At 46.7% G+C, this 26,004-nt stretch overlaps 3 protein-coding genes across 18 annotated transcripts; all 3 read right to left on the bottom strand.

Moving 5' to 3' along the window:
• On the bottom strand, positions 774 to 4,783 carry LOC110429609. 4 transcript variants are annotated; one of them, XM_021445800.1, is made up of 7 exons: positions 4,765 to 4,783; positions 2,518 to 3,169; positions 2,232 to 2,438; positions 1,978 to 2,151; positions 1,514 to 1,909; positions 1,207 to 1,428; positions 774 to 1,122 (listed from the first exon to the last, which is right to left on the bottom strand). In XM_021445800.1, exons 2-5 carry the CDS (start codon positions 2,881 to 2,883, stop codon positions 1,754 to 1,756), a joined length of 903 nt encoding a protein of 300 aa, XP_021301475.1. In that variant the 5' UTR covers positions 2,884 to 3,169; positions 4,765 to 4,783; the 3' UTR covers positions 774 to 1,122; positions 1,207 to 1,428; positions 1,514 to 1,753. The 4 variants fall into 4 exon arrangements, with proteins under 4 accessions (XP_021301475.1, XP_021301474.1, XP_021301471.1 ...); XM_021445799.1 differs by lacking the exon at positions 4,765 to 4,783 and adding an exon at positions 4,042 to 4,756 and having other exon boundaries at positions 1,234 to 1,428; XM_021445796.1 differs by lacking the exon at positions 4,765 to 4,783 and adding an exon at positions 4,042 to 4,756.
• On the bottom strand, positions 8,768 to 12,917 carry LOC110429561. 11 transcript variants are annotated; one of them, XM_021445638.1, is made up of 8 exons: positions 12,605 to 12,824; positions 12,019 to 12,223; positions 11,910 to 11,941; positions 11,349 to 11,420; positions 11,067 to 11,154; positions 10,728 to 10,763; positions 10,478 to 10,513; positions 8,768 to 10,255 (listed from the first exon to the last, which is right to left on the bottom strand). In XM_021445638.1, the coding sequence occupies exons 2-8, from the start codon at positions 12,029 to 12,031 to the stop codon at positions 10,194 to 10,196; spliced, it is 339 nt and encodes a 112-aa protein (XP_021301313.1). In that variant the 5' UTR covers positions 12,032 to 12,223; positions 12,605 to 12,824; the 3' UTR covers positions 8,768 to 10,193. The 11 variants fall into 11 exon arrangements, 3 of the variants coding, with proteins under 3 accessions (XP_021301313.1, XP_021301315.1, XP_021301314.1); XM_021445640.1 differs by having other exon boundaries at positions 8,768 to 10,198; positions 12,019 to 12,824; XR_002446639.1 differs by lacking the exon at positions 11,067 to 11,154 and adding an exon at positions 12,831 to 12,917 and having other exon boundaries at positions 11,349 to 11,941; positions 12,019 to 12,719.
• Positions 15,481 to 16,963, bottom strand: LOC8058161 (probable calcium-binding protein CML28). Of its 3 annotated transcripts, none has more exons than XM_021446504.1 (2): positions 16,316 to 16,963; positions 15,481 to 15,572 (listed from the first exon to the last, which is right to left on the bottom strand). In XM_021446504.1, the coding sequence occupies exon 1, from the start codon at positions 16,875 to 16,877 to the stop codon at positions 16,380 to 16,382; it is 498 nt and encodes a 165-aa protein (XP_021302179.1). In that variant the 5' UTR covers positions 16,878 to 16,963; the 3' UTR covers positions 15,481 to 15,572; positions 16,316 to 16,379. The 3 variants fall into 3 exon arrangements, with proteins under 3 accessions (XP_021302179.1, XP_021302178.1, XP_002443064.2); XM_021446503.1 differs by lacking the exon at positions 15,481 to 15,572 and adding an exon at positions 15,729 to 16,087; XM_002443019.2 differs by lacking the exon at positions 15,481 to 15,572 and adding an exon at positions 15,729 to 16,135.

Genomic DNA, 26,004 nt, shown 5'->3' on the forward strand with positions numbered 1-26,004 from the left:
CTTCCCAACCCATGGTTTCTATAGCAATATTCATTCACAGGATAAATTAAATGAATCATTAAAATGAGATGGATCAATTGTGGCAACTAGCTCTCTACAACAAACAATGCAACATAGTTCAAATATGCTTTTCCAAAACACACATTCACTACTGCATACAGAGGCTTTGCCGAGAGCCCCATACGCTCGGCAAAGGCAGTCTTGCTCTCGGCAAAGGCCTATCGGCACATCTTTTATCGGCAAAGAGGTCTTTGCTGAGAGTCATTCATCGGGCTCTCGGCAAAGGGTTTGCCGAGAGCCAAACCTAGCTCTCGGCAAAGAAAAGTAGCCGTTACGGCTGTTGGCGGTTGACGGCGACTTTGCCGAGAGCTACCTGACCAAGCTCTCGGCAAAGAAATTTAATTTTTTTTTCTGGAAAAGGTCTTTGCCGAGAGGTGGGTATTAAATTTTTTTTTTTTTGGAAACCTCTTTGCCGAGAGCCTCCAGGAGGGCTCTCGGCAAAGCTGGCTATTTGGCCATGCAGGTGGGCTTCTTTGCCGAGAGCCCTGACACTGGCTCTCGGCAAATCGACCATTTTTCAGCTTTGCCGAGAGTCCCTCTCGGCAAATCGACCACTTTTTCAGCTTTGCCGAGAGGTGCTCTCGGCAAATGGACCAAAATATTTTTTTTCTATTTTTTCATCCAATTTCCACTGAGAAGATCATATGACACATATATTTCCAGAAAATCATATATTTCACATCCAAGAGCCTATAGTTCACATAATCGACATCGATGGCAATATATACCACATAAATGATTATTTCCATCACTTTGTCCATCGTAACAAGTTCAAATACTCCAAACTAAAGTCACATACATCCAAACTAACTCCAACATGTTCAATAACCACATTCCACAAAGTTCACATGTTTAAACAAAATAAATCCATCACCACATAGTCCACATACTCCAAACTAACTGCATCTCAAGCTAAGTCGACCTGACTCACTGTGAAGGCCCCCAATTGATACGAGGGACACCTTGGCCGCGTAGCGCAGGAGAGCCATCATCTGGAGGTGTCGGCGAGATGTCAGGTGTTGGAGAAATGCCAGGTGCCGCGTTTGAACCCGCTGACGGAGGCTGCACAAAGGAGTACATAGTTTATTAGACAAGATGACGGCAATAACTAGTTTAGGACTTACTTGTGTCATTGAGTTTCCTCACAGGAGTATTAATAGGAGTAGTAAATACATGAGAGGGTGGCCGTGGAGCCAGTAGCGTAGCTGGAAGGGCTACACCTGTTTGGGCCCCAACCGACTGTAGGAACGCTATCATTTCTGCCATCTGTTGCTGATGGGCAAGCTGGTCGGCCTCTCGCTGGCGCTCTTGAGCCTCTAACCGCTCGGCCATCCTTTGCTGCTCGACCCTTGATGCTTCGAGCTCAGCCTACAACATTGGAAATCAAATGTTAGAGTAATGCAAAGGTAACAAAAGCAACGCGAAGTAGAACTATTGAAAAATGATGAACAACCTGGAGTGCGTCGACCCGGTGCTGTGCCGGCTCCGGCCGTGGGCGTACGGGTGGGCGGTTGCTCACGCTCGTATTCGATGCTCGGATCTAGGAGAGGGTGGGAGTAGTCGACCTGTCGATGACGCTGTTGCCAATCCAGTAGCGCCGATGCTTCTTGCCGCCTCCTATCCTCATGACAAGGTCTCCATCAATGTCATCGGTGGATGGATCGTAGTCCGGGCCATGGACCTGCCTTGCTGCCTACGCGTAGGCGGTGACCTTGTCGTAGACGCCCGCGTTGGTGTACGCCTGGGGCGGGTCGTCCACGCTGAAGGAGACGTCAGACGACGCCGGGCCCTTGTGGGACATGCCATATGCGGTGAACAAGGAGCAAGGCTGTCCCCCGTGTGCCGCCGACTGCGAGAAAGATAGCAACAGGGTTACAAATGAGGCATAATTGAATGAATTGAAACATTACCACGTACCCATGCTTGTGCGTATCCAGAGAGGCTGCGGTTCCCCTGATGGTGTGCTACATCAGGCATACGTCGACGCCTTTCCTGGGCCGCCCTGTGCGCCTCACGAAACACGGGGTCCAGCCACTTGTCCACCATCGCCTCCCAGGCGTCAGGACAGTTAGCGCACCACCAGGCCCTCATCTTCACATCAAGTATGTTACATATAAGAATATGAAACAATGCACTGATAAAAGGCTAAGGAAAAAAAAATGAGAATCTACCTCTTCATCCATGTACTGCTCACGGGTCAAATCTATTTCCCTTGCCTCCACCTTGGTCTTCCTCTGTCCAAGCCTCGTCGCATAGTAGTTGATGACGGTCTGGACGCGCACGTCGTAGTGCATCTCATTGACGCGCATCCTTGCAGACGCGGCAACCACGGTGTCGGCATAGTCTTGGTCAATTCCATCCTCTAGTTTGAAGTGGCGCTGCATATAGACATGGCATTATTGCAATGATAGACCAAAGATGCAATGTATTGAGACTTGTAGTGCGAGGAAGACTTACCCAGAACTCCTTGATAACCCTATTGGCCACATTGCCTTCTTGCGTGTCGGTGGCGGCCGCGTAGTGAGCAAACGTGTAGGCCGGCTCCTCCTTCCCCGCGAACTTGACAATTCCAGGGAAGTGTTCCCTGCACAAGAGACCTAGGATGCTGTTGACATGGCGAGTGCCACCACGTGCCCCTGACATGGCGAGTGCCACCACGTGCAAAGACCTATTTGCCGAGAGTATTTGTTCACCGAGAGTGACTGTTGGCAAATTTCGTGTTTGCCGAGAGCCCGATAGGATGCACTCGGCAAACTTCAAAGCTCTAGGCAAATCTAGTGTTTCCCGTAGTGATTGTTCAAATATGCTTCCCAGAACACACATAGTCCAGACGATGGCAAAGAAAGAAATCAAATATGCTTTCCAGAACACACATAGTTTAGAACAGAATTTAGATATAAAGATAATAGATACCACATAGTTCAATACACACAAATTTATAGATAAAGATAACAGATGGCATCATACATCAGGAGATTTCATATAGTTGGGCAAGAGAATAACTAAAGTTCATGATATATTATAGTATATAAAATAATATAAGGTGCAACCATCAGGTTTGCACGGCATCATCTCAAGTAGGTCCAGCAGTCATCCAGAAGCCATCAGGCTGCAAAATTCATCCAGAAACCATCAAGTTTCGTAGCATCAATACAACTGATCTACTATTAGTTATATGTACCTAATTATTTTGCCTATATGAGATCCTAAACTTTTCTGGAGTACTATTTGAGTTCAGCAAATTGGTAAAACCTTCCCCATCTTACTTGCATATACTATAACTGATTGTAATGCCTCTCATATAATCCAGGATTAAAAGAGCTTGTACGCAGTCAGATATTGTTGATTAAAAAAACTGCACAACTTGATACTAAATACAAGTGCAGTTTTCATGAAACAGGATGCTAAAACAAATGCACAACCTACTAGTGTCAATAATCTATTTTAGTTCTTAATTGATCAAGCAGGAGAGAACTCAGAAAGGATTATAATGTGGAAATCTATATTGAACTGAAACAGGATGAACCAAAGAAAATATTTTACTTCCAGTTCGTCAAGCGGAGACCAAATTCAGACCTGCAAGCTAAGTGTGTTTTCATGGTGGATAATACTATGCCAGATATTGTCCGATACTCTGATTGTAATGACCAAACCAGTTCTATAATAGAAATCATTTTGTCGCATCTATTATCAGCACTAAATTTTAAAGCAATATGCAAACACTGTAGGGATGATTGAACTGAAAGCCAAAGTGCACGACGGCAAAAAACTGAAATAGCATCTACAATTCATCAGACTAAATAAGTCTGGAAAACTACCTACGATTCAACAAGGCTAATTTTAGCCACTTCTAAACCAACCATACAGCCCTGTGCACTCAACTAGAGAGACCGCAACAAAGCAATACTAGCCAATCATGAGCACACAAAAAAAGAAAAATAAAAAATAAATCAATAAGAAATTTGCACGGACTTTATTTACCCGTCACTTGAGCCAAGCGGAGATGAACTTCTCCACCACGCAGGAAATCCCGCGGCTTCAAGACTTGCAGGTGCTGGAGATGTTGTTGCTGCTTGGGCGATGGGTTCACCGGTGGCCAAAGTCGATCCATCAGCAGGGGCAGCGGGAGTAGCAGCGACCGAAGCAAATCGGGCATCAAGAGCCATGGAAGCACGCTTGCCTTGCCCGGCCCTACCCTAACCTGCCTTGCCCTGCCTCGATTTGCTTGGAGCTTGAAGATGGCAGACGGAGGGGATTCATGGTTGAAGAAAATGGGGATGGATTGGGACCGGATGAAGCAAGGATTTGGGATAGGGTTTGGAGACCGAGTCTTTAAGGCTTGCTGGTGGGATGGTGGTGAGCGAGCGCCAGAGGAATCGGAGAAAAGAGCGCGCTTGCAGGGGAGGAGAGGCCATCGTGCGGGAAATCGGAGCGGAGCGCGGGGGAAGGGCGCGAGCACGCGTGCGGCATCGCCACGGCGGTGGGCGCAGTGGATCGGGATGAATGAGCCTAGAAACGAGTTGTTTCTCCACAGTGGCGATTTGGTGGTTTCGACCGGCCTCGTTCCTAGCGTAGACATGGTTCCTTCATGTAGAAATCATTTCTACATCTAGCACCCTCTCTCTTCAATAATTTCTATGCCACATCAGCAAAAAGCTGAGTTATCAAGCTAATTAATGAACATAGAAACTGTAATAAATTTACCATTGGGACTGCCCTAAGCGAATCAGCAGATGGCGGCGCACCTGAGGTTTACGGGCAGATGAACCGTATCCGTGTATTTGTAAGGTGCGGCAGTGGTTGTGGTGAAACCCTAATAACTATCAACTTGCTAGTGGGCCTTGTCCAAACACGGGCTGGGCCTCTATGGTCGCGAGAAACGTTTAGGCCCACAGCCATTTGGTTTGAAATCATCTTTTCTTTCATTTAGTCGTGAGAACATTTATGGACTTCTTTTTTTTTTTGTTACGAACACATAACATGACTATTATTTCCCTAAAAAAAGCAAGACTATATTATAATGAATGGACAGCAAGATTTTTTTGGATGGATGGTATCCCTACTTGTGTAATGAACATGGTTGCTCGCGATTGCACGCTGAACTATGGGTGATGAATATAAGGCTCTATAGCTGCAGTTGAGACTCAAAAAAGAAGCAAGACTATATTATAATGAATGGACATTTTGATACAAATATACATGCTTTATTTTAAACACATAAATTTATGTGTAACTGCTCTCCACGCTTCCTACGTGGTAAGGTTTTATTTATTGAATTTACTAAACCAGAAACTTTTCTTATTTATGTCTAGAGAAAGTACTTCTCCACTTCTAAACTATTATATAGTTTGTGCTATCAAGATGCACTTGGCATGCCAACCATAAAATGCATTTGGCATCCCAACTTTGTAGTTTGCAACAAAACTAGTAACTAAAAATTTCCAATTAAGGTTGTGTTTAGTTCCCCATAGAATCCAAAATGCAAAATGCTAACTACTTTGGAGTGATGAAATGCAAAATGCTAAAATTTTTAGGATCATGTTTAGTTTCATCCAAAATGCAGAATTTATTACCCTCATAAGATCCTCTTGAGGCTCTTTTTGGTTTTTTGGCCTCTTGAGGCCAAAATCCAAAATGGAGAATTATCAACTTTTTGTCAAAAATTTTGCATAGTGTTTAGTGCTATTTTACAAAATGATGGACAAAAATCCAAAATTTTTTGGGAAAGAGGGGAAGTAAACACCCCCTAAGTATTTTTTTGGGTGGTTAGAATTCTAATCAACTTTCGGCATACTTTAATTCAGAAAAAAAACACAAAAAGGTGATATACATGTGCGTGTGTGATCTATTCTTTGATATCATACTGGTCATATAAGCAAGAAATATTGCAACTAAAGTTGTAGTGATATACAATGAGACAAGACCCGTGCCCCAGTGGCATTTGCAACGTCATTCCAACTAGGCAACATAGTGAGATCGCTGGCTGATGACATGGACCACAGTTGGTAGAGGATAAGAAATGTAGCAGTCGGATGAACATTTACCAAGAAGTGGCTTGAAATAGTTCACTCTATTCGCTTGAGCTTATCATTAGGTAGAATCAGCAACTACTTCATCAGTATTTTTCTTTCACAATAAATCAATATTAGTCAAAGAAATCATCCAGCGAAGAGGTTGGTCCACCAGGGAACACCATGAACCTTGTACTAGAACACCAATAGCGTTAATTAATATCAAACACTAAAGCTTGGAGAAGTGAGCAATCGCGAACAAGCGCTCACCAACAAATGATCAGCACCTAGTCGTGCAGGTACGCTAGCAGGATGGTTCTAGAGGCCTACTCTTTGAATAGACCGTGCACACAACATATGGTAGTGCTCTTGGTTATGTGTTCTCACACGTGGACAAGTGAAGGACTGCTGCTCTTATATATATAGCAGCGGAGAAAGATATATACGAAGATAAAGAGCCCAGACACAAGAAGTGATAGTGGTAATCATGCGCCGATCATAGAATTTTTACGACCCTCTAAGGAACTTATCGTGACAATCCCTCTAAACCATCAAATCTTATAATAATAGGAAAGCGCAAGACAAACTACTATTCTTGTCTTTTTCGTTTTCTTTTCACAATCTCTGACTAATATTTTTAAGATTCTAACACTTGACTCAAACTATAAAAAAAACATGACTATATGAGCAGCGACGAAGCCAGGATTTGGCCAAGGGGGCTGATTCCTCTTCTTCTTCCTCCAGCACCTCCTTTCCTTCTTCCTCCTCCATGGCGTAGGGGGTGCTTAGGTGCGGCTTAGTGTATTTATGGCCGGTAACCCGGGCTGAAGCACGGCTAGCACGGGCGCTGGCTTCGTCGCTGTATATGAGTACAAAGTAAAAGACAAAAATTAAATAAGGAAAAAAAACCTAGGGCCTAGACACGTGGGACATGAACTAATTTAGAATCACAACCAAGATTCACAAATCACAAAAAATAAAAGGTTAGAAGGAAATAACCAAGATCACATGTCGCCATCCTCGTCAAGTCTTGCCAGCTGGTTGTCGCTGTCGTCTAGATTCTGGAAGACTAGAACTCGGGCGCAGAGGTTTTGGTATTGTCCTGATGATCACGTGGTGAACTGGTGATCGGACCGCCAATGCCGCTGCGTCTCTCCTCGCAGTCTCACCGTCTCACCGGACATCCAGAAGTCACGATTCATGATCGCTATGAGCGGTAGCGTGTGTACGAGCGTTGGCGTCTCGGCTCCTTGGCTCATGATTGCACCATATATATACTATGCATCTACTAATAAACAAGAACTAAAGCTAAAGGGTATAGGGTATTATATATTTAGGCTTGAGCCCCCATCTGTGAGGGTCCTCGGCCATCACACCTCGTGCCCTGCCCTTAGGGCCGACAATGATGGCATCATCCCTTACTAGTAACTTACTTAACTGACGAATCAATATTCATAATAACTAGGAGAATACCCCGCGCGTTGCTGCGAAAATTTCTAATAATTTAAAAAGAAATTAAACTATTTATATTTATAGTTATATGAATAAAATTATCTTAAATTAATTTTGCTAAATGATTTGACACATCAATATGAATAGCTAAATGCATGATGGTAGATGAAGAAATTACTATCATAATTACATGAGCTAGTTGGCTATAATTGCAAGTTTTAGTAGATTGTTGACGTGGATAGCTTGCATGTTGAGAGAAATCTCTAGTGGGGTTTAGCTTTATAAGAGTACTAGGTAGCGTGCCCGTGCGTTGTTACGGGACAGCTATACTTTTATACTAAAAATACACGATCACATGATAAAATAATAATACTATAAAAACACACACCAATATTAAAATAAAAATTAATTCAGAAATTAAATACCGACAGAACTGTCAGGGTGCCACTGCTTTCTACCATAGCTTGGTGTCGCAGAAGAAAAAAAAAGAAATTGCATAGGACATTGGTCGTATCACTGAAGAAAAAAAAGCAGTACACCTAGCGCCCGGACGGGATGTCACATCCGGACGCGGCTCCAAGAACTATGCCGCTCCCGTGTCCGCATCGTGCCCCACGTTTCCATGCCGCCCGAGCACCTACGCCTGCGTCCATAGCAGGGACCCGCACCCCATATCCACCCATGTGCCCCCGCAAATAGAAAACCACGGTTGCACCCCGAGTAGCAGCAATAGCGCGTCCGTAGCAGGGAACTACAACCTGCCCCCATCCTGCACCCCGCATGCATAAAACCACAACTACACCCCGATCAGCAGCGCATCCGTAGCAAGGAACTGCACCTCGTACCCACCCTGCGCCCTACACACAGAAAACCACGGCTGCACCTCCAAGCGGCAGCAACAGCCACCGGTCGTGTCGTCCAACACTGCAACATGCATATCAAAATCTTTGCAACATATGTCTAAATCAAATGAAACATTTGCATCGTACAATTGAAACATCATGGCAATATGTGAAAACATCCTGATCTAATTTTGAAATACCCGGATGTAACACTTGCAACATAGTGAAGAAGAGTTGAAACACTTCACATAAACATCTAAAACACTTGCAAAAATACATGTATAAAAACAACTGAAACACTGAAGAAAAACGCTTACAACATACATATACAACCATTGCAATATCTTGATCTACTTTTGCAACATCTGCATAAAACAACTGAAACATACACGTGAAACAAACTGAAACACTTGAAATATGGGCTTGCAACATATAAAAAAAAAGAGTCAAACACTCGAAACACATCAACATCGCGCGGCCATGACCTACTTAGTGGAACATGTGGTGGCACAGGCTCGCTAGATGGTCCGCCTACACGCCCCTACCATGCTCGCCATTGGCTAAGGGAGACCCGCTTGCTCGGCTGCTGCCTCTACCGCGACAGCAGAATCACTGCCATATATACCCACCACCGAGGACACCATCGTCGACACCACCAGCAAGGGCACTATCTTCACACTGCCATGACATTCGCGCCCTCCACGATCTCCACGCACAGGCCACACACCTGCGCCCGCGACTTGCACGGATGCTGCTTCCGCCACGACAGCAGAATCACCTGACAAAAAAATAAGAACAAATCACCTGACAAATGATAGTTTTGCATTAGTTGTAGGTTTGAAACTGCATTGCACGAATAAGTTAGATTTTATATTTTATCTTTGAACCCGCTTGACTTTAGTTCAATAAGATAGTTATGTTATATTTAATTATAGATCTTTTGGTTGTAATATCCAACATAATTTTAATAGGTCTATGAGCGGTCAATGAATATAGAAGTAGAGCTTTGGGCAGTAAATGAAATGAGAGCGAAGCTAAGCTTGCACAAATAAATTTGCGTGCGGCGCCAAAACTGCCCAAGAGGAGCTAAACAAGTACATACTCCAAAATGATAATCAAACTAAACTGGATTACCTATGCCTGCATTATTTTCAGTTGTGTTCAAATTAAAACCAGGACTCCCTAATATCGAGATATGTCTGTAATGAAATCATCCAATCTCCATGGTAATCATATCTCCAAATTTGAAACAAGAGACCACCTTTGGAAATCATAATAATGATCTATCAATGTTGAAGCTTCTTGTGACTCGTGTTCCATTTGATCAATATGCACAACAGAGGGAGACAACTTGCTTGGCATATAATGGAAAAGAATTTATCAAGTGACACTTAGTCAGGGAAGGAAGGCAAAGCAAATGAGAAAATCATAAATCATAGATACACCTATTTAGTATCATGTGCTAGAATAAGCATTCACAATTAATCCACTAAAAAATAATTGTGGTCTGTACACAAAAAATAGGTGCTTGGTAAATCCAAACAGGAAGAGAAGTGCAGTATCTGGCCTTATCTACTACTCCATATGCAACTTTCTCAGGTCACCCTGCGTGGTTGCTGGCTCAACCTCGCCGCAAAAGCGTTCTCCGCGAAAATTCAGCTGGAGCTCATGAATCAATTGATATTTCTCGAGCCTAACAAATTGCAGCTCATCCCATCAAATTGACTCATATTTCTCGAGCCAAGATCCACCCAATACCAAAATCACACAAGAGATCAATGGAGTATGTGCTGCCTGTGCTGCCTTCTCCACTTCAACCGCTCGCTAGTCATCCTATAGTGGCAACCGTGATGACCAATTGCAGTGAGCTCATCACAGTTATTGAAGCAACTGCATATAATTTGATTTGTTGTTAATAATGTAGTAGCATATCCTAGCATTACACACGTAATTTCTAGGTGCCAGGCAAGGGATGAAAGCTGAGTGAGAACGCCATGGCAGCCTTCTAAAACCCTAGTATATACTAATATAGTACATATATGAGGTTTGCCTCTTTTAAATGCTCTAGTCTCTCTAGCACAGAAAAGACCTCATCAGTAAATGAAGAAATACCTTTTGCAGAAGCACTGGGACAGTTCCAATGCCGAGCTGCATAAGGAGCAAAAACATAAGTTTGTAAGCATTACTTTTCATCATAAAAGAAAAAGCATGTACATTCCTTTACAAGGTGAAAATCACCAGCTTATATACGAAAAAGAGCATTGCAAAGGATCCAATCGTATAACTATTATTGTGGAATGAGACTTTCTAATGTAAGAATAGAATAGTAAGCTATAGAACCTTTAGTTCAATGAAGAAATACCTTTTGCAGAAGCACTGGGACAGTTCCAATGCCGAGCTGCATAAGGAGCAAAAACATAAGTTTGTAAGCATTACTTTTCATCATAAAAGAAAAAGCATGTACATTCCTTTACAAGGTGAAAAATCACCAGCTTATATACGAAAAAGAGCATTGCAAAGGATCCAATCGTATAACTATTATTGTGGAATGGGACTTTCTAATGTAAGAATAGAATAGTAAGCTATAGAACCTTTAGTTAAACTGATAAACATTCTCAATCACCCAAAAATGAATGAGGTGAATGGTAATGGCACATTCCACTATTTGGAGTAAAAGGGCTAATAAATGTAAACTTCTTACCACACATATTATTCTCTCTGCAACCCCCCTCAAACATGTAGCTGTTCTTTCCGAGTAAGGCTGCATTTGTTTGAATAGGATTCGTGCCCTAGAATCATTCCAGCTAGGATTACTTATGTAACTTATATATATATATAGCCAATGTTCCCAACAAGCCCTAAGATTGTGTAAAATCACCTCAATCTTAGTTTTCTCTCTGCAAACCCCCTCAACCCTCGTTGGTTGTTGATACAAATTTCTACTGACAAACATCATAAGGAAAAAATTACACCAAATACTCACCGTGATATTCAGTTTCTCCTGGTGGCCTTCAACCAGTATAGGCTTGTTCAAGTAGAATACGTTACCAACGAACTTTTACACTTGCAGAAAACGCAAATCATTTGCAAAAAAAATCATGTTACAATTATTTCTTAAGCACAATGTGGTTTCGTTAGCTCAAATAACTTTCAGAAAATGTAACAAACTATAGTAGCTCGCTGTCTGCTTTATAAAAACTGGTTACTATGGATGCTATGATTTTCTATAGGTCAGAAGCAGCAGCGGCAATATCGTTCTATAAATTAGTAGCTAAAGAATAAATTAGCTGATGTGAATCTGTGACAACCATAGTTCTATGTGGATCAGTAGCTGATTTCTATGAGTTTTAGACAAGCGCTTATATAGCTATATAAAATCAGTAGCTGCATGGGCAACATCCATAGTTCTATAAATCAGCCGGCTGATGTGCTTTGACCTACGGCTGCTGCTACTGGGTAGAAAGCAATGGCTATAGAAAAACAAGAAAAAAGTATAGATCCAATTACCACTCAAAAATCACAAAATTGGGTAGTATTAGATTACCAGGAATGAAGCAAAGTAGCCTTGATTTAGATCTACACATAGCATAGAAAATTAGAACTCTAATTCATTAAAGAATAGCACAGAATCGAGTGGTGTATCTATGTCATACCTAAATTTTTCATTCGATTACTCCTGGGCCAAGCGGGGTCTAGTAGTGTGTCATTGATTTTGTTTTCCCCAAACCGGGCGAGTGGGTCTCGAGGATAAGGATGGACTTGCACATGAACTCCTTGTTGTTGGCTTGCTCCACACAGAGGTCCTGCCGAACTGGCCCTGCATAATCAGCACAGAGACCAACACCACCTTCGCCTCCACTGATTACATATGCGCAAAGAAACATCAACAACTCAGGATCCCATATTGAGGGAAACAGAGTCCACCACGAACGCCACCGCCTGCTCCCTTGGCACCTCATCCTCTGCCTCTTTCGTGGCCAAGATGTTGGCTGGCCGCCGTTACAACAGCTGCGCGGGGGCACGGGCCCGCTGGTCGGCAGCTCGACGCCACGGCCGCCGCGGCGAGCTAGCGTGCAGGCATAGGTGAGGATCCGACAGGCGCAATAGCAGCGATTGACGAGAGGGGCAGTGGGGAGAGATTTGAGTCTGCGGCTCCAAGCAGCTTAGTAGATTGGCAGCTGCACATCCAGCGTAGGGGGAGGGGGAGGGAGAGGGAAAGCATACAACCGCAAGACTCACCGAGATCGTAGAGCACATGCAGCGGGCGAGGACGGCCGCGGCTCGCAACGGCGAGGGCGACGGGGACAACACGGGTGCGATGTCCTGCGAGGCCAGCGGGCGAGGGCGAGGGCGACTTCGGAGGAAGGCCAAATCCACCGCGCGGGAGAGATTGCAGGGGCGACTGATCAGGCGATGTAGGAAAGAAAAATTCCTTGCGGTGATTGCGTTGGCTTCCCTTTTTTACCTCGCATGCCGTGGTCATGGGCGAGCGGCTGCAAGCGGGTATCGCAGGAGGAAGGCAGACGGACGAACCAAAATAGTTGCACGAAAAGTTGTCCACACTTTACTCTTTTTAGTTGTATTGTAGTATAGTATATAGGAGAGGAGATAGATAAGATAACAAAAATCATTAAGACATACTCCCTTGGTCCTATAATGAATAAGTTTCTAGAAATTTTTAGATAGATCAAAGACCCTCAAAAAAGGCGCATGTATCCTCGTCATTTTTTCTTTCCTATACGTAATGGATATCTGATCAATAATTATTATTTGTATGCAACCGTGATTAACTTTCCTGTTAAAAGGGCGCATGAATGTAGATTTAAACAAGTGCCAATGATTAAAATGGAAGGAGAGATAACAGAGACCGAATAGAAGGTTTGTTGCATGCACTAGTAAAAACAAGCTCTATGTTGACGGTGGATTTTTTATTAGGCGGTTTCAATTAAAAAATGCCTGTAAAAAAAATAGGCGGGCCCGATTCAAGAACCACCGGTAGAAAACTATTTTCAACCACCAGTGAAAATGATATATTTTCACTAGTAGTTCTCTTATTAAGAAAACCGTCAGTGAAAATGGTTTTTCACAGACGGTTTTCGTACAAAAATCGCCACTACAAATTAGCTATTTTTACGGGCGGTTTTCTTAAGAAACCTCCACTAAAAATAAGATTTCTTATGGCGGTTTTGTTGACACCGTTTTTGGACAAGTATCTTTTGACGCGTATCCGGGGTTAATAAAGTATAGATCGGCAGATGAAGCAACGGTAACTAGTCTACTGAGAAGTTGCCGATGAAGGTAGCTGCCAGTGGGAAATGATCGGAGATGACCAAGTCCAGGAGTGGTGATGTATTCGTGCCGATGACCGATGCTGTTGTTCGCCGATGACTGTAGACGGGTAATCTGCCGATGACTTTGAAGAGCAGCGCGGAAGTTGCCGATTGATTCATGATGGTGTCCCGATCGGTCACGGGGGTAGTTTAATGTTTTCCTTAGCTATTAGAGTTCGTTTTGTATACAGTTTCCATCTAATTCAGAAGTTGAGTCCTAGTCGTGTCTGGTTGTAGCTCTTTGGACAGAGTATAAATATAGACCCTAGGGCAATGTAATGAGAATCTATCAATCAATCAAACACAAGTTTTTACTCATATTCTAGCATCTACTTTTTCGATGACTTCGTCATATTTTCTTTTTTACTACGAGTTTTTAGGAATTCGTCGAGTCAAACTCGGCGCGTTCTCAAGTTCCGCGTGATCACCTCTTGGCCGTGATATCCGGGCGCATCGCTGTTGTCAGGACCAAAGTGGACGAGTTACCACCTTTGTCGATTGTAAGGTCAAATCGGCTGACACGCCTTAACGTTTGAATCGGGTATTAGCCTTTTGTGTTTGCAGATCAGTTTTGCACAACAGGTTTGTTAAAAAAACTACCTGTAGAAATAATTTAAAATTTCTTTTTTTGAGTTTTTCAAATGACCTCATATGAAAAAACTACCAAAATAAAAGTTGTATATCTCAAAAAGTTATGAAACTTTGTAGTTGATAATTTTTTTCATTTGAAATCATCTTGTCATCAAAAATTATATTTCAATTTCTCAAATTTAAAATTCAAATTTTCTCGGATGGAGAAACTATCAATATAAAAATTGTAGATCTTGAAAAGTTATGAAACTTTATAGTTGACAACTTTTTATTTGAATTCGTTTAGGGCCTTCAACAATCAACATATGCTCAGTTTAGGATAATATATGGGGAATCACACTCTAATATAAATATAAGTGAGTGATGGGTGGAGTGGTATCAAGATTGTCTCATGTTCGAATCCTACAACTAGCTAGTTGGCCTTCCGTGGGATTAATTTTTTTTCTATTTTTAAAACCTGATTTCATATTTTCTAGATAAATGTTTCCACTAGCTGTTGACTAAGACAACCTCCTGTGGATATTTTCACTACAGTTGTCTTAGCAAACCGTCTGTAAAAATAGATTTTTACAGGCAGTTCTTAGTTAACCACAAGTGGAAAGATGTATTTCTCTACTGGCCCTTAGCGCTGACGGTTCTGAGAAACGCCTATAAAAATGACTTACCAACCGTCCATACAGAGCTTCGTTGTACTAATGATGTACCACAACCTACCGTAAAATGTTTTATTTTTTTTGGGACAAACTTTAGAAACTTACTAGGCCAATCTAAAAAAACTTGACCACTCGAGAGATGTCTCTCTCATTTTCTTCTTAAGAAGATGGTGTGACTTAAACCTGAGTTGGCTCAACTGACCACTTCTTTGGCGTATTATGCTGACCAGTTGCACTGTGCAATCTCAATTGGAGTTTTATAGAGTTTCATGAGTATTAAATATGCTGACATGACACTATTGATGATGAGAGATAATATAAGCTTAGAGAGAGTTCCATGAAAAACTCTAAGCCATGAAACCTCTACTAAGACATGGCATTGTGAGACACAGGGAGTAGCGGTCATCATGGTCTAATCAAAACCGTCAGTTTTATTGTGAAAAAGAAGTCGACAGTTAAGGTTGCAAAAAGACCCGCTTCTTGTTCGTTCCTATAATAACATTTTTCTTTTGAGAAGGACCAAACTGTCTTATATTTGATATATGTCAAGAAACTTGACGCAAAATGACCTCTAATAAATAAGAGTACATTAAAGATGAAACCAGTCATCTTGTTCCTTTGATCATCCATTGCCTATCAAAAATTGAAATACGCAGTGAAGAGATAGCAAAAGAAAGAGATATCTACAAGCACACTTGCCATACAAGGCTTCGAAGACCGCAAAATCTATATGTCGTTGACAACAATATCTAGAATCACCGAAAGAATATCGGTTGAAGGAACCCACTAAAGAACACAGGCTTATATAGTCTATTCGCTTAAACTTATATTTAACAAATCTGCCAGCCATTCAACAGTGTTTCTCACTCTTACAACAAATCAGTGAAAAAATAGCTTATCAGCCAGGTAAACAGGCTACACAATCCTTCACGATCAAATCAAAGTATTGATCTGCCAGACCTTACAATAGAACAAACCAAAAGAAGAGACTAAAATTACTATGAAGAAAGTGAACTGACTGCTTCCCGATAAGCACACCAGCTGCCACCAAGATCTATGGAGAATCAATAGAACTGATTGACCAAACTCTCGCTCTGACCCTAGCCAACGCTGGATCATCGGTGTGGCTGGGGAGGCCGGAAAGACCTCTGCCATGAAATATTTTGTAATAGAATTGTCTTTTCACTTATCAATTGCTAGAATTAATAAAAAATGGATTAGGCCTAGTTAAATCGAACAGTTAACACAGAAATTAGTATTAACAACCCAAATCAAATAAAAAAGGAAGTATCAATGAATCCACCAAACCAAATAATTAATAGTTAACTACAATGAACAAGTGCCACTAGATTGCCATATATCGTTACCATGCCAACCTGTTAATGAAGTATCTACAACGCCGATGCCATCGGCGCAACGAAGGCATCCTCCGAAGTCCGATCATCTACCTAGTGCAGCGAACCCGCCGCCGCGCATCATCTGCTTGAACTCCGTGAAGTCGACGCGCCCGTCGCCGTCGGCGTCGACCTTGCTGATCATCTTACGGCAGTCCTCGGCCGTGCGCCCCTGCTTGAGGCCAAGGCTGGCCAGCACGGACCGCAGCTCGTCGACGGTGATGTACCCGTCGCCGTTCTGGTCGAAGACGTTGAACGCCTCCCGCATGTCCTCATCCTCATCGTGCTTGTCGCCGTCGGCGTCGGCCACTGGGCCGTCCTCGACGATGGAGCGGTAGAGCCTGCCGAACTCCTCGACGTCCACGCAACCATCGCCATTAACGTCGATCTTGTCCATCGTGGCATCGAGCTCCTCGTCGGCGATGAAGATGCCGAGGTTCTTGAGCGACTCGCCGAGCTCCTTCTTGGTGATCTGGCCGTCGCCGTTCTTGTCGAACATTTGGAACACCTTCCTTAGCTCCGACGAGTCCATGCTGCTGCTCATGGCCGCCTCCCTTCTTGCATGCTCCACCGATCGATCAGCCTCTCCGTCGAGCTCGTGATCACACTCCTGCAGCCGGCAGGGAAGAATTGGTTGGTAAATGGCATTGTCCGCGGAAGAAGAAAATATTGTGCGGTGCGGAGGGGATGGTGGTTGTGATTGACGAGACCTATATTTGTTTCGCACTGCATTTGGTAATTGCTATTATTGTCAATTCCACTTTTAGAGATTATTCTTCGGTGTGCACCTGCGATTGGTTCCATGTAAAAAACAGTTTTACTTCTATTTTTCTAAACCAAAATGCCTCTAGCTCTACCGGCTTCAATCTACGAAAAATATAAATCTCACTCCTAGATAGATCTATGACTTCAAATTCTGAAAACAACATGATTCATGGAGTCAACAAAAATTACCCAACATAGCACTGATTATTATACACATCCCTCAGAGTATCGGTTCGTTTTTTTCGTGTCTAACTCCCGACGCTTCCTGTCCCTTCCGCTCGCTTGGGCGACTATAATGGCTGGCATGCCGCGAGCTGGCAGAGATAAAAATAGTACGGATATTTTCCGATCGTATTCGAGATCAAATTCGTTTAGAGGGGTTTACATCTGTCCGTATCCGAGTACGAATATTTAACATCCGGTACCGAATCCGTATCCAAATACTTAAATCGTATATTTATGATGTCGACATCCAATCATATCTTATCCGATATGATTGAAATTATCCGTATTCGAATCTAAATCCGACCAAAAATATGAAAACAATTTTGATATCAGTAATATCCGTCCGTATCTGATCCGTTTTCATGCATATTGCTAGGTGAGGCGGTGTCGGGCTGTTGGCGCCATGCGGTCACACACTACGGAGCCCGGCATGCACCTCCCACCCTTCCATGCCGCACGATATTGTCTCGCCCAACGTCACTACTCCTCCCCACGCCGACGACGAGGTTCGAGCCCTTTGCCAAGGAAATGGCCGCACTTCGAGCCCAGCGCCAAGGAGACCACTGCCCACTCACGCATAGCCATATGCGCCTGGCCAGACTGTGCCTAGTCCGCTGCCGTGCTGCCCAGCCAGCTATGCCGAGCTGCGCCGTTCGGTCGCCTCCTGAAGACGACGATGGTTGCATGTGATTTTTAGTTTTAGTCTCCGGATGCTCGTAGAAAATACAATTTTTGTTAGGACATTTCTTCTTCACTTGGTACTCCATGAGAGGAAAGTCTAGCCTCATTCGCTTTGGAAACCGATGAGATGCCGATGAACCACAAGCAACTGCCATCTACTCTCTGTATTCATTTTTAATTTGTAAACTTCTATAAATTTCTTAGTTTCTAAACAAATCAAATTATAAAAGAACTCTTAAAATTCTCTATTTCTCTAGATACATAAACCATGAAATGTGATATGCATACTACCAGGAAAAGGTGTATACTAATTTTGATGAACTAATTTAAGCTTCATTCATCCAAATCAAGTGATTTTGAGTTCAAATGTTGCACAAATAATAAAAAAATTCATCATAAATTTCACATATATCTAGACCACAAAATGAGGTATGCTACTAATAAATCATGAGAGGATGAAGTTAGTAACCTTTACAACCGAAGAATCAAAGTGAGAGTAGTCTTATGATGGCCAAAAATGAAGCAACAACTGTGAGTTCGAATGGCTCGGGCTGGAGGAGGAAGAAGACTCAATGTATATAACCAGGACCTTTAGTTCTGGTTTGGGTTCCCAACCGGGACAAAACGTAGCTTGCTAGGACTAAACATAGATTTTTAGTCTCGGTTGAAACCACAAATCAGACTAAATCTTTAGCCCCGGAGGGGATCTGCAACCGGCACTAAATGGTGACCTTTAGTCCCAGTTGGGTATACCGACCACGACTAAAGATGTCCTTCTACAAAAGACTACGACCAAAGCTGTTGGGCAGGTGCCTTTAGTCGTGGTGGGTATCTCAAACCGGGACTAATTCTCCATTTCGTCCCGGACGCTAAAACTACCGAGACCAAAGCCAAAATCCAGTGCGAATCAAATGTTTGTTCTCTAGTAGTGCTATATATGAGTCCAGATCCACGGTGATGCCCACCCAAATAAGTTGGAGCAAGCTCAACTCCATCATGGACCTACTCTATAATGGATCTACATAAATCTAGTGATCAAGATCTATTTTTTGGGAGCTGGAGCTTTCCCAAACATGCCCTTAAAGGGTCGTTTGAGGGAGTTCTTACTTCAAAAGCTCTATTATTAAATGCATCTAAGGAAGTAGGTTATCTTAACTATCAACTCATCATAGGGGCAGGCGTGCACATTTAAAGAAGTAGGTGTTCTGTAATGCCACCTCTAAAAATAGACCGGTGCATCCTTGGAAACAACCACCTTTGTTATGGCTCCTTTGGATACCTGAATCTACAACGGGATCCCAGCCTGATCTATGAGAGAGCCAAGGGCCGTGGGAGTTGTTCCCTCTCCAATTCCAGTTACAATTCGGATCCGCTTGCACTAAAAATATCAGCTCCCAAGTCATACATGTGTTCCTAACTACCTCTAGCTCTCTCATCGACTCATTTGTCTCGCCATGTCAAGCAAGCAAAAGCATGTTGTTGGCTACCATAAAAAGGGGATACCCAAATCAGAGCAATAAAAAACGCAAAAGGCAAAGCAAGCCCCCCAGGATCACCAAGACGCGGGCCCCAGCCCATCTACTCCCTCAATCTCGAGCCCAAAACACGGCTCGCCCGACCCCACTGGCCTCGGGCGCGAGTTCCGTCTCGCCCGACCCCCCAGGGCTCGGACGCAGACACCGCCTCGCCCGACCCCCTGGGCCTCGGGCGTAAGTTCCGTCTCGCCAGACCCGTCCAGGGCTCGGGCGCCAAACGCCACTCCACCGGGTCACGATAAGGCTTCGGACGCACGGCGCCTGTACCCTCGACATGACAGGCGCAGTGACTTCCATATCACAGCAGGGCATGGTGGCGACTATTCCAACCACTCTGGTCACTGTTGCCTTACCTCTTTCACTATGCAACCTTACCTCTTTTACTGTGGTGTACTGCCTCACAGTAAAAGAGGAATGGAGGAGATTAATCAATGTCATTATCTGCTGTCTTCTCCCACTGTTAACAGGACATGCAACAGAGTCACCGACCCGACCCCCACGACTCCAACAGGGCTCGGCAACCCCCCATAGGAACAACCATACTGTCAACCATGCTTCAAGGACGGCATGGGCAAGCTCCTACAGGGTCGGGACTGTCACTCCTCCACTCGGCAGGGAAAATCTCCAAACCCCCATGTAAATACCTGTCTCCCCTTGAGGCTATAAAAGGGGAGCTAAGGTTCACAAGGGTCATAGAGACACACGACACACGATCACCACACTCACTCACAGAGTAGCAACCAGCGCTCTGTCCACCACAAAGCCGAGACTTGGGACTTAGCCCTCTCTCGCAACCTCCTTGTACCCCCCTACTACAAGCACCTTCCGGTGCAAGGTTATACAGACTCCCGATCTCACTGGACGTAGGGCATTCTTGGCCCGAACCAGTATAAATTCTCTGTGTTCCACTTGCATCACCATCTAGGCGTAGGTAGTCACGCATATTTATACTCGTTTGTGTCTAGACCACGAGTCTAGACGCCGACAGTTGGCGCATCACGTAGGGGCCTTTTGCGTGGCATTCATCTTTTCCTACTGGGGGAAGGCCTGGATGGCAGACGGATTTCACCCACTTCGCCGCGGCACCATCATGACGTTCAGGAGTTTGGAGTTCATGTCCCTCGGCTCCGGCTATGACATGGTCCTCCTCCCGCCTCGTGGTGATGTCGAGCCTTGTCCCGAGCCTATCCTACCACAGTCAGTGCGTGGGAGGTGCTCAGGACACCATGCGGGGGGCGCCCGGCGGGGGCGTCAGAGGTCTCGGATCTCTGACCCCACCACTAAGGCGAGGGTCCGTCCGGCCCTCCCCCCGCATATTCCTCACCAGATCGCCCGTTCCTCCGGCCCGACAGGCGCTAGAGGAAGGGCTATCGGGGCATTAAGCTCCGCTCCCTGGACCAACAGGGGATCATCACGACCTCCTGTTCCGCCCCGGTCGAAGGGGAAGGCACGGCCCACGCCCGCTCCCCAGAAGGGGGACAAAGGGGCCTCACCATATCGTCCCCCTCCACCTACAGATGGAGGAGAGACAGCGGCACCTCCTGAGCTCCCTTTTGGGCTCAGGAACGCAGCCACCACTTACGCCTCTTCCGTAAGCACTTCGTTAAGTGCGTACGCGGATCTTCCAGGGCACCATCTCAGGTCTACCCTGGATCTCCTTGCTTCGCCACTCATTTCGTCATACCCAGAGGACCCTACCTCAGGCGATGACGAGTGGGCGGGCGCTGACTTTTTCGGGTATGGCGACCCTGAGACTTTCATGCGCTTCCTGGAGGCCAGCAACTATTGCCTCGGTTACTCCAACTCCGACGACAGCTATGACCCGTCACGAGAGTGTTTTAACCTCGAAATCGGAGGGACGCCGCATAATGCTCAGGGGGGTGCAGGACCCTCTAGGCAGGAGAATGCAACCCCACCTCCCAACCCTACTCCTAGGACCAATCCTGGAGCCCGTGGGGTAGCATCAGCCCCCGTAGGAGGACACCGCCTTGACCTCGAGCAGCTCAATGAGCTGGAGGCCAGGCTCGAAGAAGAACACCCGCGCCTCCGCCAACTCCACGAAACCCTGGTCCGAGACACATCCGGCCGCGGGGACGGGGGTGAAGCTAGATGCCGAGCCCGAGACGTCAACCACCGTATCGTCGAAGACACAGGGGGTGACGCCCCAGTTTTCAGCACGGCCAGCCAGAACGTGATGGCTGCCGCACCCTCCTCAGGGCGATGCCCGAGCCGTCGACTCCTGAGGGAAGAAGAGTTCGCCAGGGGCTACGTGGCCTCCTAGAGCAAGCTATGGTGCAGAACGCAGAAAGTTCTGCATCACAGTCCCACGGCACAAGACGTCAAGAGGACCGACCCCCTCCTAACCAGGCACCGACGGTGCAGGGTCCGCCGCCTCCTAACCCGCAAGGGGGCAACAGGGCCCCATCTGTCCACGACCGCGTCGGGGCTGACGCGGACGTCCGGGCTACCCACGAGGCCAGACGGCGTGACAGGGATGAGGCCGAGTCTCGACGCTATCGGCCGCGCCAAGGCAGGAGGTTCGACCCTGACCACGATCGCAGCACGTCGCCAGAGCCCCCGGGTCCCTGCGTCTTCAGCGAGGCCATACGCAGGGCTAAGTTCCCGGCGCGATTCCGACAGCCCGCCAACCTCACCAAGTACTCAGGGGAGACAAACCCTGAGCTCTGGCTGGCGGATTACCGCCTAGCATGTCAGCTAGGCGGAGCGGACGATGACCTGCTCATCATCTGCAACCTCCCACTGCATCTGGCCGATACGTCCAGAGCATGGCTCGAGCACCTTCCTGACCGCATGATCCACGACTGGGCCGACCTGGTCAGGATCTTCGTCGGGAACTTCTAGGGCACATATGTGCGCCCTGGGAGCTCCTGGGACCTCAGGAGTTGTCGGCAGAAGCCCGATGAGTCCCTCCGAGACTTCATCAGGCGATTCTCCATGCAGTGCACCGAGCTCCCCAACATCACGGACTCCGATGTCATCGGAGCCTTCATCTCTGGTACCACCTGCAAGGAGCTGGTACACGAGCTCGGTCGCAAGACCCCCACAAGCACCAGCCAGCTGCTCGACATCGCCACCAACTTTGCCTCGGGTGAAGAGGCGGTTGGCGCCATTTTCTCCGACGGCGCAGCCATGGGGAAACAGAAGGCCGAGGCCGCCGAGGCCTCGGGTTCACGCGACCCCAAAAAGAAAAAGAAGGGTCGCAAGGGGAAGCAAGGCCGGCCAGACGACAACTTAGTCGCCGCGGCAGATCGCAAGAACCCCAAGCGGGCTCCTGCTGGCCCCGGTATCTTCGACGAGATGTTGAAGAAGCTGTGCCCCTATCATAGGGGACCAACCAAGCACACCCTTGAGGAGTGCACTGTCCTGCGTCGGTATTATACCGACATCATAACCAAGGAGGGCGCTGAAGAGCCCCCCAAGGATGACGACCCTCAAGGGGAGGGCTTCCCCAAGATCAAGAACTACCTCTTGATCTTCGGGGGGCGTGCGGCTCGCCTCACAGCAAGTCAGAGGAAACGCGAACTCCGAGAAGTTTGCGCAGTCAGCATAGTCGCGCCCTCGTACCTCAAGTGGTCCGAGAGCGCGATCACTTTCGACCGACTGGATCACCCGGATCGGATCCCCAATCCCGGGAGCTATCCTTTGATCGTCGACCCCATCATCCCCGAGACTCGTCTCACCAAGGTACTGATGGACGGAGGCAGCTGCCTCAACATCCTTTACACCGAGACTCTGGCCCTCATGGGGATCAGCAAGTCCCAGCTGAGGAACGACACATCGCCATTCCACGGAGTGGTGGCGGGACATCGTGCCCACCCCCTCGGACAGATCGATCTGCCTGTCTCCTTTGGGACCCCTGATAACTTCAGACGGGAGGTCCTCACTTTCGACGTGGTCGGGTTCCCAAGAACCTACCATGCGATCCTAGGACGACCATGCTACGCCAAGTTCATGGCCGTCCCCAATTACACCTACCTCAAGCTCAAGATGCCAGGGCCAAAGGGCATCATCACCGTCAGCACGACCAGTCAGCACGCCTATCAGTGCGACGTCGAGTGCATTGAGCAGGCCGAGGCCCTGGCTGAGTCTCTGGCCATTCTCACCGTCCTCGGCGACTGCGACCAGGACGTCCCCGACCCCAAGCGTCACGCCAGGAGCTTCGAACCGGCGGAAGAGGCCAAGCTAGTTTTCCTCGACCCCAGAACCTCTGAGGGCAGGGCGTTGAGGATCAGCTCTGGCCTCGACCCCAAATAGGAATTAGTGCTCGTCGACTTTCTCCGCGCAAATGACGACATATTTGCGTGGAGTCCCTCAGACATGCCTGGCATACCGAGGGAGGTCGCCGAGCACTCCTTGGACATCCGAGCCGGCTCCAAGCCCGTGAAGCAATGCCTGAGCCGATTCGACGAGGAGAAGTGCCGGGCCATCAGGGAGGAGATCCACAAGTTGCTGGCGGCCGGATTCATCAAGGAGGTATTCCATCCCGAGTGGTTAGCTAACACTGTACTAGTCAAAAAGAAAAATGGAAAGTGGAGGATGTGTGTAGACTATACTAGTTTAAATAAAGCATGTCCTAAGAACCCCTTTCCATTACCTCGAATTGATCAGATAGTTGACTCCACCGTGGGATGTGAAATATTATCTTTTCGTGATGCTTATTCCGGTTACCACCAAATTAAGATGAAAGAGTCCGACCAGCTCGCGACTTCTTTCATTACCCCTTTCGGAATGTATTGCTACGAAACCATGCCTTTCGGCCTCAAGAAAGCGGGGGCTACATATCAACGATGTATGCTCCAGGTCTTTGGGGACCTCATAGGCAGAACAGTAGAGGCTTATGTAGATGACATTGTTGTCAAATCTAGGAAGGCAAGCGGCCTGGTAGCTGACCTGGAAGAAACATTCCGATGCCTCAGGGCAAAGGGGATCAGACTCAACCCCAAAAAATGCGTTTTCGGGGTCCCCCGAGGCATGCTCCTCGGGTTTATTGTGTCTGAGCGAGGGATCGAGGCCAACCCAGAAAAGGTCTCGGCCATCGCAAACATGGGCCTGATTCGTAACCTAAAGGGAGTACAGAGAGTCATGGGGTGTCTAGCCTCCTTGAGTCGTTTCATCTCTCATCTCGGAGAGAAAGGGCTACCTCTGTATAGGTTACTCAGGAAATCAGAGCATTTTTTCTGGACCCCCGAGGCCTAGGAAGCCCTTAAGAAGCTCAAGGCTCTGCTCACCAATCCTCCCATTCTGGTGTCCCCCGCCGAGGGAGAGCCACTGCTTCTCTATGTTGCAGCCACCGATCAAGTGGCCAGCGCAGCTATCGTGGCCGAAAGGAAGGAGGAAGGGCACGCCCTGCCGGTCCAGAGACCGGTGTACTTCATCAGTGAAGTACTGTCCGACACAAAAACCCGATACCCCCAAATCCAAAAGCTACTCTACGCAGTAGTCATGGCCCGACGCAAGCTCCACCATTATTTCGAGTCTCATCCGGTCTCGGTAGTGTCGTCTTTCCCTCTGGGGGAAGTGATTCAGAACCGAGAAGCCAATGGTAGAATTGCTAAGTGGGCTATAGAACTTATGGGTGACAGGATCACCTATGAGCCCCGGAAAGCCATAAAATCCCAGGTCCTAGCAGATTTTATGGCAGAATGGACTGGGACTCAGCTCCCCCCGCCACAAATCCAGCACGAGTGCTAGACCTTGTACTTCGACGGGTCTTCGATGAAGACCGGGGCCGGCGCCGGCCTCGTCTTCATCTCACCCCTCGGAGTAAGGATGCGGTATGCAATCCGTCTCCACTTCCCCGCCTCAAACAATGCGGCAGAGTACGAGGCCCTCGTCAACGGTCTCCATATTGCCATCGAGCTTGGGATCAAATGGCTAGACATCCGAGGCGACTCCAGACTCATCATCAACCAAGTCATGAAAGAGTCTAGCTGTCATGATCCCAAGATGGATGCATATTGCAAGGCAGTACGGTGACTGGAGGAAAGGTTTGACGGCCTCGAGCTTAACCACGTGTTAAGGAAATACAACGAGGCTGCCGACGCGCTCGCTAAAATGGCATCCGAGCGGGCCACGGTTCCCCTAGATGTTTTCGTCAGCGACCTCTACAAGCCTTCTGTCGATTGCAAGGACGACGAGGGGTCGGATAAGCCCCCAAGCGAACCAGACCCTGACCTCGTGGGCACCACTGCTCAGGAGTAGCAGGCCATGGACATCGAGCTCGAGCCCCCTGCACCTGACGACTCGCCAGACTGGCGCTACCCCTTGCTGCAACGCCTCGTCGATGGCACTCTACCCCTAGACCAGGCTGAGGCAAGGCGTGTGGCTCGTCGGGCCAAGACTTTTGTCCTCCTTGACGGGGAAATGTATAAGCGCAGCCCCTCGGGCATCCTTATGCGCTGCATCCCATGTCAGGAGGAAATCAAGCTCCTGCAGGACATACAC

The sequence above is a fragment of the Sorghum bicolor genome, chromosome 8, assembly GCF_000003195.3.
Source record: "Sorghum bicolor cultivar BTx623 chromosome 8, Sorghum_bicolor_NCBIv3, whole genome shotgun sequence".
NCBI lineage: Eukaryota > Viridiplantae > Streptophyta > Magnoliopsida > Poales > Poaceae > Sorghum > Sorghum bicolor.

Bases quoted from the DNA above. Each gene is read 5' to 3' on its own strand.
- LOC110429561 (XM_021445638.1), bottom strand. The intron at 11,421-11,909 runs GTAATCTAATAC...CAAGTGTAAAAG, and splicing joins GCTACTTTGCTTCATTCCTG to TTCGTTGGTAACGTATTCTA. The intron at 11,155-11,348 runs GTGAGTATTTGG...GAATGATTCTAG, and splicing joins AGGAGAAACTGAATATCACG to GGCACGAATCCTATTCAAAC.
- LOC110429609 (XM_021445800.1), bottom strand. From the start codon at position 2,883: ATGTGTGTTCTGGGAAGCATATTTGAACAATCACTACGGGAAACACTA. The intron at 2,439-2,517 runs GTAAGTCTTCCT...GTCTATATGCAG, and splicing joins GGGTTATCAAGGAGTTCTGG to CGCCACTTCAAACTAGAGGA. The intron at 1,910-1,977 runs GTACGTGGTAAT...TCTTTCTCGCAG, and splicing joins CTGGATACGCACAAGCATGG to TCGGCGGCACACGGGGGACA.
- LOC8058161 (XM_021446504.1), bottom strand. From the start codon at position 16,877: ATGAGCAGCAGCATGGACTCGTCGGAGCTAAGGAAGGTGTTCCAAATG.